At 39.7% G+C, this 12,839-nt stretch overlaps 1 protein-coding gene across 3 annotated transcripts in view; it reads right to left on the minus strand.

Annotated features, from left to right (window-relative positions):
- Positions 1-12,839, minus strand: part of LOC101169097 (stromal membrane-associated protein 1) — a 104,027-nt gene that overhangs the window by 42,275 nt on the left and 48,913 nt on the right. For 2 of the 3 annotated variants that reach the window (XM_020701497.2, XM_011472791.3), the window contains exons 5-6: positions 7,984-8,049; positions 5,347-5,424 (exon numbers count right to left, since the gene is read on the minus strand). The exons of the other annotated variant lie outside the window; for it this stretch is intronic. In XM_020701497.2, coding sequence (XP_020557156.1) covers positions 5,347-5,424; positions 7,984-8,049 — 144 coding nt within the window. The remainder of the gene's footprint in view (positions 1-5,346; positions 5,425-7,983; positions 8,050-12,839) is intronic. 3 annotated transcript variants of the gene reach the window in all.

The following is a 12,839-nucleotide window of genomic DNA, read 5'->3' on the forward strand; positions in this document are numbered from 1 at the left end:
TATCAAATATGACTGGTTGTGTAGAGTTAACACTCTTTAGTCTGCTGGATAGTCTCGTGAATTCACATCAGAGATGAGCTGTAGCAGAGTTTTCATGCTAGCGAACACAAAACCTTATTTCTGGTATTTTAGGTCAACTTTAACGCTTTCTAAAACAGGCTAACTAGCAGAGAAAAACAAAGTAGGGTTTGGTACCAACAGCCTTGACCACAAAGAGTATTGAAAAGAGACAAACAGGAGCTGATGACCTGCAAAACAGCATAAATGAACTTCTGCACAAATCAAAGCTTCAACTGAACTGATTTGGTTAAAAATGAATATTTTAGTAAAGTTACATATTACTTGAAATAGTTTGAAATATGCAATTAATGCGATTCCAGTGGATTCTGAAATGCAGAAAAGCAGTTGTGTGATGATATGAAACACTTTACAGCAACAAAGGATTTACGCAATCAAGGTAAATCAGCGAATTCTGTCATGGAGGAAAGCAGCTTTGTGCCATTATGCAGCAGATAAATAATGAGTTACATACAATGCAAAGTTGATATGAAAAGCCACTTTTCTTTTCGTCAAAATCAGCGGATTCACAGAGATCACATTAATGATCGAGGAGTTACGGTGTGTCAAAGAGTGTGTGTTATTTAGATGTGACAGATGACATCTCGGGTGTTAAAGGGTTAAGTGCTGAGTGTTTTTATTCTGTCGGTTGTGGGTTGACGATAACGCTTATTTCTCCATCAAGAAGGAAGGAGACAAAGGCAGAATCCGAATACTTCTCCTAGGCTTCTCTCTAGCCCTACAATTTACTCCCATAACAAAGAGTTATGGAAAAATAGTGTCTTCTAACTCAAACGTTACTTCCACTCAATGACATCCTCAATAGTCATGGGTCAGCTATGTTAGCGTGGAGCTGCCAGCATTCGGAAAACACATAACATCAATTTTATAACTTTTACTCACTACACAGTGCACTATATAGTGCGTTCGCCATTGTGTAGTGCTGTCTAAATTTACAACTCCAAAATCAAGTGCATAGATATTTCCTTGAAGTCTCTGCGAAAAACCAATGTGCATATATGCTCATTAGATTGGCGAATATAGACCACAATCCATTGTGTTTGAACATTTTTTGCCAAAAAATTGTATTTAAATTTTTTATTAAAATATTTACGTTTTCATCTTTAGAACTCGTGGATTCATAAGTGGTCATTGCAAAACGCTCATATCAATTCGATTTTAAGTTCCTGAAATCCATTATTTCATGTTCGTAGTTTAAAAGAAAAGAAAAAAAAGTAGTAAGCATGGTGTCCGAATTGCTTTTAAAATCCAGGGCACTACATAGTCCTGCACTATATCGTTTTTTAGTAGTTAGAGATTTGGGTGGGAATTCGGACACAGCCTACAATTCCAAAATCGAGTGCCCTAGCAATCTCCCAAAAGCCTCTGTAATGAACCAGTGTGCATCGATGCACACTAAACTGGGGAATATAGACCAAAATGCATCACGTCTAAACAATTCTTGAAAGAAAAATGTTTAAATGTGTTTTTATTTTTTATAAACCATCAACATTTTCATCATCAGAACAGTTGATTCATAAATAGTCGTCATAAAACGTTCTTATTGATTAGATTTTAGCTTTGTAAAATCAATAATGTCATAGTTCCTGTTTACCAAAAAAATAAATAAATTAATATAGTGACCATGGTCTCTGAATTGCTTTCAAAATCCTGGGCACTAGACAGTCCTGCACTAGATAGTTTTTGTAGTAATTTCGGATTAGGGTGGGAATTTAGACAAAGCCAAAGAGGAGAGAAAAAACAGAGAATGAGGAAGACAAGACGGGAGAGGAAAAGCATTGCTGTTCTGCATCATACTCAAGACTAAAGGGCTTTCAGCACATTCAGTATGCGTGTGGACCACACACACGCACGTGCATGCTCTGACTCACACACACACACACACACAGCAGAGGCTCCAGTCGTCTCCTTGACACTGGAGCTCTTCGACGACGGCAGGAGCTCAGCTGATAAGGAAGAGAGGGATGAAAGGAAGACGAGCACACCCGCGTATTTCTGCCAGCACATACACACATGCGCACTCACTCCTGGCGGGGACGACATTCATCTCACACTTTGTGTGAACACACACATCAAGGAGCAGAATATCTGCAGGTCAAAAGAGAAGCTGCAGCCTCCTGATTAGGGACGGACTCTGATAAACAGATCTGGTTAGACGCTGGTGAAGCTTTTGACCAACATATTCCACAAGTAATCTGCTGCTCCATTTGTTTTACATAGGAACTACATGGCAGAGGGAACAATGCAGCTGATTTATGAAAACACCACGTGTTGGTTAACTCACTTTTGTCCACGAAATTGATTAGCTAGGGATGCACAAATAAATTGGCTCAATATAGGATAATGGATAATGAATAATGGCATGAAATGGTTATTTTCAGTATTGGTTGATAGAAAAACTCATGTTCACTTTTGATGAAGAAAGAAAAATTAACAACCTGTCAGTTTATCTGCCCAATTGCACCACGAGGATGTACCTACTGTACTAACTCACCATCTTTTGAAGCTTTTTTATGGATAACTGCACCTGCAGCTTTCACATTCTCCTATTTAAAAAAAAAACTCCTGCAACCAACAGAGTTAACAGCCAGGACAAAGTAAAGGAGTAACACGAAGCATCAGAGACCATGCATAACGGCAATAAACTAAGTGACTTACGAGCAGTTTTTTTCTATTAAAATAGCTATTGGAATGTGATCTTTACGTTTAATATAATACATTTGCTTTGCTTGTTCCTGAATTGGGCTTTGGAAAATTCCTAAGTAGAATTTTAAGTTTTTTTGTTTTGTTTTGTTAAAACAATCTAATTAAGAAAAGGCACAACTTCACCATCCCATCTCACTCTTACAAATAGCTGGTGAAAATATGCGTATGCATACTTTACACAAACATTAGCATTGGCATGGGGGCTTAATTTCCATTTTTATATTGTTGTGCTTTGTGTTATGTTCTATATGAAAAGTGCTATATAAATAAATATTGATTTGATTTAAAAGGAAAAAGGAAAAGCTAAAAAAAACAAAAAAAGATAAAATAAAGAAATAAAAATTAAAAAAAGAAAACTTATGTCTGTATATTTTATTTTCTTAAGATAAAAACTAACAGAAAGGTTTTTAGCAGTAGAATTTAGGAAACTAGTGGTAGTAGATACCTATCCATCTGTAGCCTCAAGAAAAAAGAAAACTAAGAACAGGGCTAAACTAACAAATGAAGGCTCTGATAAAAGATTTTTGTGCATTGACCCTAAAGTTAAAAAGTCAAGTGTTTGGATACATAGAATCTTTGTATGCCTTTTATTCATATGCATCCCCTGGGTTAATATTTTTCATAATAATAAATTCGATTGGAAAACCTTATATGTTTTTCACTTTCATTTTCATTAAGAACTTAGGTTTTCTCATCACGTTAAAATGTGTTCATATGTTTATGGTTTATGCATTGTACATCTTTTTTTTTTTTTTTTTTTTTTTTTTTTTTTTTTTTTTTAACTTGTCCTGTCCAACAGCTGGGCAGACAGATGAGAGCTGAGGGCCTCTTGTGTTGGACAGATTTTACTTTAACAAGAGGGGTTATTAATCTTCAGACAAACCAAAGGTATGTCTGGATAAACCCCTTTTGTAATTGAGGCCAAACTTTATTAATTTCAATCATGTCTGAAAATCTTTGGTGTTGGACCGGACGGAAAAGGAAAGAGGGGAAGAAGAGAGAGGGACGATAGAGAGAGGGGGGGTAGGGGGTGATAATAGGAGGGGAAGGGGGATAAGACCATGAAGCAGCATAAAGCAACAAGTTTACTGGTTGTTAATCATTATGGTAACGTTCAAATGTAGTACAATAAGGGCGGAGCCTGTCCACACACACACTCAAATGTTATAAACACACCTGCTAGCTGCAAAAATGTCCACCTGTCGACATATATACAAAACAGATAGTGTTCACACGCATACTTATGCCTTAAAACCAACTAGTGTGAAATATTTCAGTCATTCAGTCATGCAAACTGTAAGTGCAAAGGTGAGCTAACACCTGTGCTCAGGTGAGTGTTTATGTTCTTCTAAAATGGATGGTGGAACGTGGAAAGAAGGAGGGAGAGTGCCCAGCCATCCCCACCCCAAGACCCCCACCGCAGCAGCAGCGGCAGCCGGAATCCCCCCAACGCCACACGGGAACCGGCAGGGAACAACCGCCGCCCGGGCGACCAAGCCCGCCACCCAGGCCAGGGCCAGCAGGACCGCCGCAAGGCCCCCAGAGCCAGAGAGCAGGGAAGCACGGAGGGAGAGAGAGCGCCGCCCCAGCCCAACCAGGAGAGCAGCCCCCCGCCGCGCCGGGAGAACCCAACGCAGGGCCCCACCGGAGACGGACGCCCACAGCCCCAGACGAGCACCCCACCACCACCCAGGAGTTCCGGGCATCCCCCCGCCCCAACCCCAGGTACGAGCCAGGACCCCCCAAGGGAGACCCGCTCCGCGCTCCAGGCAGCCATCCGCCCGGCCCGCGGCTGGTCCAGGGAGGAGCGGGGCAGGGGCCCGCCGCCCCCGCCCAAGAGGGGGGGAACCCCGGGGAAAAAAAGAGGGCCCACAAGGGGTGTTGTAAATATGGCCCGACCAGGCTCGGCCACAGTTGGAAATATGGCGGGGCCCAGCGCCCAGGAGCAAGGACCAGAACCCACCCCCCAGGGACACGAACACTCCCGGCTCAGATGTAATGTGAACCCCCCTGCATTGTACATCTGAGTCTGAGGCTAATAAATGCTTTATAGTTATCTAAACAAACAAGTAAAAGGCAGTTTTAAATCATTACAAATAATCAAATCTAAACACCGTATCACATAACCACTAAGTACATTTTGCGCATTTTCCGCGTATGAAATTTGGGTTTTTCTTGAAACATGCATGATATATGTAATACATACGTGTTTCTTGCGTTCGTCATTCGCCAACGTGCGAATGACGAACGGTTTCGGCCGACGGGTCTTTATGAGAATTCGGTTTAGAGCTGTTCAAAAGTCTGGTCGGTTGAGTAAAGACCAAATCTTTTATCAGTTTTTCCATGTAAATTCACGTATGACGAATTTTAATCTGTGTAATAGTGGCAGTGTGACACGCCCTTCAATACTTGACAGTTGTCTGCAGATGTTTGTTAATGTTTTTACTTGCCACAAATGTGGGCGTCTCCCAAGTGCAAAGCTTGTTAGAGGTCTGGCTTTTATCGGTCACTGGTAAAATGATTGAGGAAAAATGTCTTCTGCGTTGTGAATGCAATCATTACCTTGGTGTTGTTATGTTTCTCCACTTTTTCAGAGTCCTTCGTCTCTCTTTTCTTCTCTTCTTTTTTCTTCTCCCGCTCCTTCGGCAGAAAACACAGGAAAATGTGCGACATTTGAAAAGGTGCTGGATTTCCAGCATGCTGAGAAGTGTGAGGGAATGTGGGCGCTAAAGGAGAGCTTCTGGTGGCGTGTGAAAAAACAGAAAAAGAGGCAGTGATTCAGAGCAGGGGTCTATGTGCAAAACGACAGAAGAACTGACAGGATGTCATAACACGCAGACAGACTGAAGTGTGTTGAAGCGCACTGAGGTGCATACAGTCATCGTGGCCATATGGTAAAAGCAGAACGTCCGATAAACTGCAGCTCAATGCTATTATTAACCAGTATTGATTTTTTTGCCAACGTAATTGCGCACTCTAAAATTAAATCTAAAATACGACCATAACATCCAATAGATTTCACCTCATTTGTCTAACAAATTAGTCTGTTGTTATTTTACAATTGCAGGGCCACACTTCTCACAATGCAAGTGTCTTTAGAAAGAAGACGAAGTAGTCCTAGTGGTAAAGATCTTCTTTGTCTTCGCAGGAACTACATCCTTGTCCTAAATGCTATTTTAATGAAGTCAGTATTCAGACTCGACATGCAGACATTATCGTCATGCAGAGTTGATGTTCACTTTTCAGATTAATGCCTCTCCCTTCCTTTGTTTTGTGCAAATGAGCCTGTTCCAATGCCAGCAGGCTTTAGCTGTGCCAAAGAGAAAGGCTTTAGTTCATATCTGCAGCCTATGATCTGGTCATTAGAAAAACAAAAACAAAAACTTTAATTGGGGTATTTAAACTCTCTCTGCAATTACTGAATTTGCTGTAAATGTATTTGTTTGCGTGGAATTGTGTCAGTTCAATCATTTAAATGACTGGAAATATGCTTCTGAGAGATTTGGTTCATACTTATTTAAAATATTCAAAACTTGGAGAACTTGGAAAAAAGAATAATTCATCAGGCCTGTAATTAAACTTGACAGGACCTTGAAGATGCTTCATTAACAATTGGCGACATCATTGTTTAAGCAGTCAGAGCTGAGGTGCTCTACAACCACTGCAGCTGAACATCTGCATGAGATAAACCGTCAGATCGTCGGTCAGCAAAGCATGTGCTACTTGCTGCTTTTTGTTGACGCTTTCATCAGCAGGTTTGAGGATATTTTCTCTACAGGCAGACTCCAGGTCTGCTGCTGTTACCCATAAAGAAGAGATTTTACCATCACCCAAATCCTGCTTGGCAGCAGTAGCCGCCATTCCACTCCCATCCAATTTTGACTGACAAAACAGATCCAATGTTTCTTCCACATTTCTTATTGGCTTTGCTTTTAATTTGTCTTTTTAATCAGTTTCTTTCTGTTAGCCAGAAAGTCCCAAAGAAAGAGCTGACCATGTGCTCAGCTACACGCGGCCAAATGAAAATCTGTTCTGGCAACAGCTCCCCTTATTGGAGGGGAAACTTTTTTTTTTTTTTTTTTAAGATTAGAAAGGAATTAGATTTGAGTGTTTTAGACAGGCTAAGATGTTTCCTATAAATCAGTTTGCACTCATTTTGTGGTGAACCCAAGTCTGCAACTAGTTGGAAAAACAATAGTACTGCAAGACAATATGTAGATTTGCAACAAGTTCCTATCTGATTCAAATGAAATTACATGATAGTTGACTAAGGAACGTGACTCAAATTGAGTTAGCATACATTCTAATGACACTCAGAAATGTTCACATTTTTACCACCAGCTCTTGACAAGTTATTTCGTATCTCTAACCATCTGTGAATCCAGAAAATTAATGAAGGGTTACTTTAAACACTTTCACTAGTGTCTTGGTAGTTGTTCTGGGGTTTTTAGACCCATCTCTCACTAGTTTTTCTTTTCACAGTCTTTGAACGTTTTCTCTTCCTACCTCTGCCAGGCGTGTGCGGTTCTTACCTGGAAATGCTGTAGATGTTACTTTCTCAAGTAACAGCTAAAACCTGTCCTGAGGTTTTATACTGTGTGTAAATTGAAAGATAACACTGCGTTTTAACTTGATTTTACAAGCTTTGGGCTTTACAAAGTTAAACTACAGTTACAGTAGAGCAAAGCCACGAAACTTCTGTGTGTAAAGTAAGAACAGGGGTTTGAGTAATTTTAAGACCTGAACAATTATTTAGACTGTGTTTTAGCAGCCAGAACAGGGCTCTAATAAAAAGTTTGAATTCCCTATTTAGTTTAAACAAGTTTCAAAGCTGCTGGGCAACACAATCTATAAACATAAATGTATGTGTATATGACTGAATAGACAAGTTTTTGTAAAATCTACTAAGTGAAAATACAAAGATTAATGATTAAAAAGCATAATACTAAAAACTAATAGTAGTAGTGACGGTAAAGAATCTATGACCAAAATCAAATATATTGTTTTAATGATGGACAGTAAGGATATGAAATAGAAAGGCTAAAAGGGACTCCTCAGTTTGCTGTGATTGCTATTTTTTGTCAAATGAACACACAGTTTTCTTTATTTGCTCTTTTCCCCAAAAATATGTGGAGACTGGAAGTGGTAAGAGAAGGAGAGAAGCACCTCAAATATAGGACAAAAAAAATAAACCTGTACCTCTGGTCTGCTCCTGTCAGCCTGGGAAGAAGGTAAAGTGGAGGAAGGAACAGCTTCCGATGTCTTCTGCAGAATTCAAGAATCAAACAGAGAGTATTACCCATGAAGTCAGCAAGACTAAGTAAGAAAGAGTCATCTACAAACAGAAGCAGAGACAGCAGGGCTAATTTGAGAACATGAAGAAGTAGCTTTGCTGCAGTAGAACCACTTCCACTATAAAGAAACTGTTGCAAAGAAGGATTTTACGAAGCCTCACAGCTGCACAAATTAAAATGAGTCATAAAATAGTCTTTGATATCCTGAACACACTTAGGCTATGATCACATTGAAACGACCCAATTCCGATTTTTTTGCCCCATGCGAGCTGTATCTGATCTTTTCATGACAGTCTGAACGACACAGATCCGATCTTTTCAAATGTGACCCAGGCCACTTGAGTATGTGGTCCTGAATCCAATACGTATCCGATCTTTCGAAATGCGACCTCCATCTGAACGACCAGGCCACATGTACCCAACCCGTACATCATTGACACGCTACAAACGTCATCATTCTGTGTTGAAGTAGGCGGGAATGAGAACATAATCATCAACCATGGGGGACGATGCCCCTGAGACCAGTCAGTGGAAGGGAAGCAAGGTCACCAATCTGATTAATATTTGGGGTGACAGCTCTATTCAGGCCAAACTCAAGGGCTCTCATTGCAACCGGGCGGTTTTTGAAAATATTTCCAGCAAAATGGCCGAAACTGGGTACACACAATCCTGGCTCCAATGCCAGCGAAAAATAAAAAGCCTCCGAGCCAAATACAAGGAAGTTAAAGACTGGAACAAACAAAGTAGCCGTCAACATATCACCTGTCCATTTTACGAGGCGCTGGACCGCATTTTAGGGATAAGCCCAGCGTTGTTGACATCCATTGTTAATGTTAGCTACTTCCGCAAACAAGTGACGTCGTTCACCGTTGAGTACTCTTCTGCACATGCGGGTCACTTCTAGGTCATTTGATGGTCACACAGGAGATCACAAAAGTTTGCATTTAATTGGAAATGTGAATGGCCTTGCAAAAAAATCAAATTATTTCAAAAAATCAGATTTGAGCTTTAAGCCCTGCAGTGTGAACGTAGCCTTCGAAGCAGCACTGTACCAGCTTGTCGGGACGCAAGTCACTGCTGTTTTATTAAATAACCAATGCTTTTACTATGTCTATTGGTCATCATATTCATCATATTCCCAAACTTTATTTTCATCTGAAGCTCATTTGCCAGCTTTTAAATAAATAAATAATTCCATAAAAGATTTATGAATTTGGTCACACAGCAGAGAAAGTTTCCTCAAAGAGTTCAAAGAGATGCAAAATTATCCTAAAAGAAAAGTCCTATTTTTGTCTCCAAATGGTTACAATCATAAAATGGATCCATTTTGTTGGGCTGGATTTGCTGACCAAAAAAAAGGCCTTACAAACTAATTTCTAACTAGTAATTTCCTGTTAAAGCTCACTGAAATACAACCATTTTCTAACATTTGAGTATTTAAAAAGAATCAAGATGGTTAGGTACGTGTGCTGACCTAAAGATCCTGATTCCCCTGGAGGGAATGAGACTTTTGAGATTGATAGTGGGATCTATCTGTATTACCCACTGATTTTTGAAGATGAGGGTGATGGGGGAAAACATGGCTCTTTGGTAAAGATCAATAGCTCTACTGGGTTTCATTCCTCTCAGTATTAGGCCGAATCCGAATATTTCCTTACTCTTACGCCTTCTTCCTACCACTCCAATTTAGGGGCATTTGAAGGGGTTGGGTTGTCCAAAATTCTTTGTTGTAATTTTACTGTTACAACAGGGGCTTGTGGATCTTCTGACACACAAGGTGTGTATTTGTATAAACCCCTTTTATCATTTAGGCTAAACTACTTTGAATGGTCTCAAAATGACATAAAAATTGTACTTGGACCTTTCCACGTTAATTTTTATAAATAGGTTAAATTCCTACACAGATAAAAAAAAAAACATTTTTTTAACATGTTCATATGGCTTTTTTTTAATGGAGGACATGTTCAAAAAAATTCATATTAAAAATACATTTTTGAGTTTTTCTTTCTTCAACCCCTTGTGAATCAGGATCAGACACAAAAAATACAGAGCCATCGTTTTTATGGCAGCCACTCTCACAAATCAGGAGTGAGCTTATTGGAAGTCCACACCCCATTTAAAAAAGAGAGCTTGGGAGAAACTGTCAATCAAATGTATGGAACGTGGGACATGGGGGTGAACAGGGATTAAATACTTTTATTGCGTTATCTGATTGATCAGTTTATAACTTTAATCATTTGCATTACAGAAAAAATATGGTGAAAAAGAAATTAGAATTACCATGTTAAAACAAAAAGGTTGCAGTGCATTCTGACAAATATAATAAGTACTAGTACTATTACTTATAAGTATTAGCTGTTTATTTCTCCATAGAAGTCTATGGGATTTTGGCTTATTGGATCCAATGGTTACTTCCTGTTTAGGACATGAGGGAGGAGGGGTCACTCAGTCCAGTTTTCTTGTACAGTCAATGGTCTTAACTGAGTCGAGTGAGACCTCCAGTTCCTTCCAAAGCTCTTCTGCCTCTTTTGTGACCTTCTTTGTGTTCTTGGAGTCTTCTTAGTAGGTCACTTCCAGGAAGGTTCTCCACTGTTCATAGTTTTTTTACATTGGAGAATAATGACTCTCGATGTGGTTCTCTGAAGTCCCAAAGCTGCAAAAATGTCCTTTTTTGGTCCTTATAAACTGGAACATGTCAGTGGCATCAATTCTCATCTATTCATACAATGAAGTATGACACGTTTGTTTTTCAGGTCTTTTAGCTGCTTTGTTTTATCAAACAACTTTTAGTTTGGAGATTTGTTGATTTGCCAGGGTTGGCTGTAACTCATTCTGTGTTACATTAAAAAAATGTAATTTCCAAATAATGTGATAGATTTTTTGTTTGCTTTTTTTAAACTATCGCCACTGCAGCTAAGTCCAGCTTTATGGAATCAGGTTTCTAAATTTGTGCAGTTATTGTAATTTGCAGTCCCAAGCACAATCATGTTTTCCTGCAAATGAAGTATATCAGGGGTGGCGAACAGGTGGCTCTCGAGCCGCATGCGGCTCTCGGCCAATGAGCGTGCAGCTCTTTGCGTCTCATATTTTCTATATACTGTGCCTCATTTCATAACAGTGCAGACTGTAACCCTAATGGTTAAAATGGTGAAATTCAGAGTATAAAGAGAAACACAGGACATTTCTGGAAGAATGGGAAAATTCTTACTTTTTTACTGAACAGAACCATGGAAAGTCACAATGTTTATCATTCATATTAAGAGCTTTTGGAAGCAGTAAAATAGTTCATGGCAGAAAAGAACAAAACGTATCCCAGAGAAAATTAAAAACTTTTCCTGATCTGACACAAATTGTCTCCTTTATTAACAAGTTGAAGTTTTTCAAAGTGCACATTCAAAACGGCCATCATATCATCCCACTTTCCTTCTTTGTGGAGCTCACAGCAGAAAGCTGCAGTCCAAATGAATAAAGCAGAACGTGACGCTGCTTGTGCAACTGGACGGAAACGACCGCAGATCACTTTTCTCATGGATCCTCTAATGCAGAGACTGACTGCCTGAGATCCTTGCTCGTCACTGATGAGGCAGCGAGAGAACCGGAGATGATTGAGCTGAAATCTCTTTGAAAGAAGGTCCTGTTACGTTTTGGAGAACAGAGAAATCCCTGTGTGTCAGAGTTGCTCTCAAGCTGCTGTTGACGTTCTCCTCAATATATGTCTGCCAGTCCAGTTTATTACCTTGAAACACGTGAAATCAAGGCATCGGCCGTTCTGTCCGACACTCATGTAAAGGAACCAATCAGAGAGGCTACAACTGGCCTGGGGGTTAGCCCCACCTTCAGCCCCTAAGACTCATGGGAAGTGGGGAATCTTAAGTGTAAAACCATGAGTCAGGGAGCTGTGAACAGAAGTGACTTGCATGCCAATTGGTTGTATGTGAGTGTGTGTTCAAGTTAATGGGCTATTAATGCTGACAGGGGAGGCATAAATCATGCAGCCAGTTTAATGGTAACTGAGTCATTGCAATGTATTAACATTTAATAAATTATTTGCTTTTGATGCAAAAGTCATTCATTCAATTTTAAATTAAAAAACATATATAAGCAAGATATTCTAATAAGGTAAAATTTAATTTAAGTTGCACACAACTGAAATGTAATGTATTTAATGTGTTATGTGTTATGGAAAATAATACGGCTTTAATTGCGTGTTTGTGTGTCTACGTATTGGCAGGTCAGTGTGTGGCTCTCTGACTCTCACAATGAAAAAATTCGGCTCTTGGTGTCAAACTTGTTCGCCACCCCTGAAGTACATGAATCCGCTTGTGGCGTCTGAATGATAAAATGGAGGAACAGTTACAGAAGTAGGTTACATGACAAATTTCAAGCCCACCTCCTCCAAACTGGAAACTCATTCTGACTGCAGTCAGATGTTTTGGGAACATATTTTATTTTGTCCATTTTTTTTGACTCTCCATAGTTGGGTAAGCTTTAAACAACTACCCGTCCTTCTTTCCTGTGGTGAGAAAAAAAACAGCTGAGATGGGAAAGTGTTTTTTTCCTCCTGCTTTTTGGTATCTTTTGCTGAAACTTCCTCTTTTGACTTTGATGCTGCACTATATGTCGACACAGCACTGAGCAGGCAGATGACGAAGATGAAGAAAAGGGGCTGGAGGGTGTAGGAAGAAGTGTACAGGAAAGGACACACATTGGAATACATAAGGAATTGTGGGAAGATAAAGAGATGAAGGAAGAAATAAAAAA

This window comes from Oryzias latipes, chromosome 15 (assembly GCF_002234675.1).
Source record: "Oryzias latipes chromosome 15, ASM223467v1".
In the NCBI taxonomy this organism is placed as follows: Eukaryota; Metazoa; Chordata; class Actinopteri; order Beloniformes; family Adrianichthyidae; genus Oryzias; species Oryzias latipes.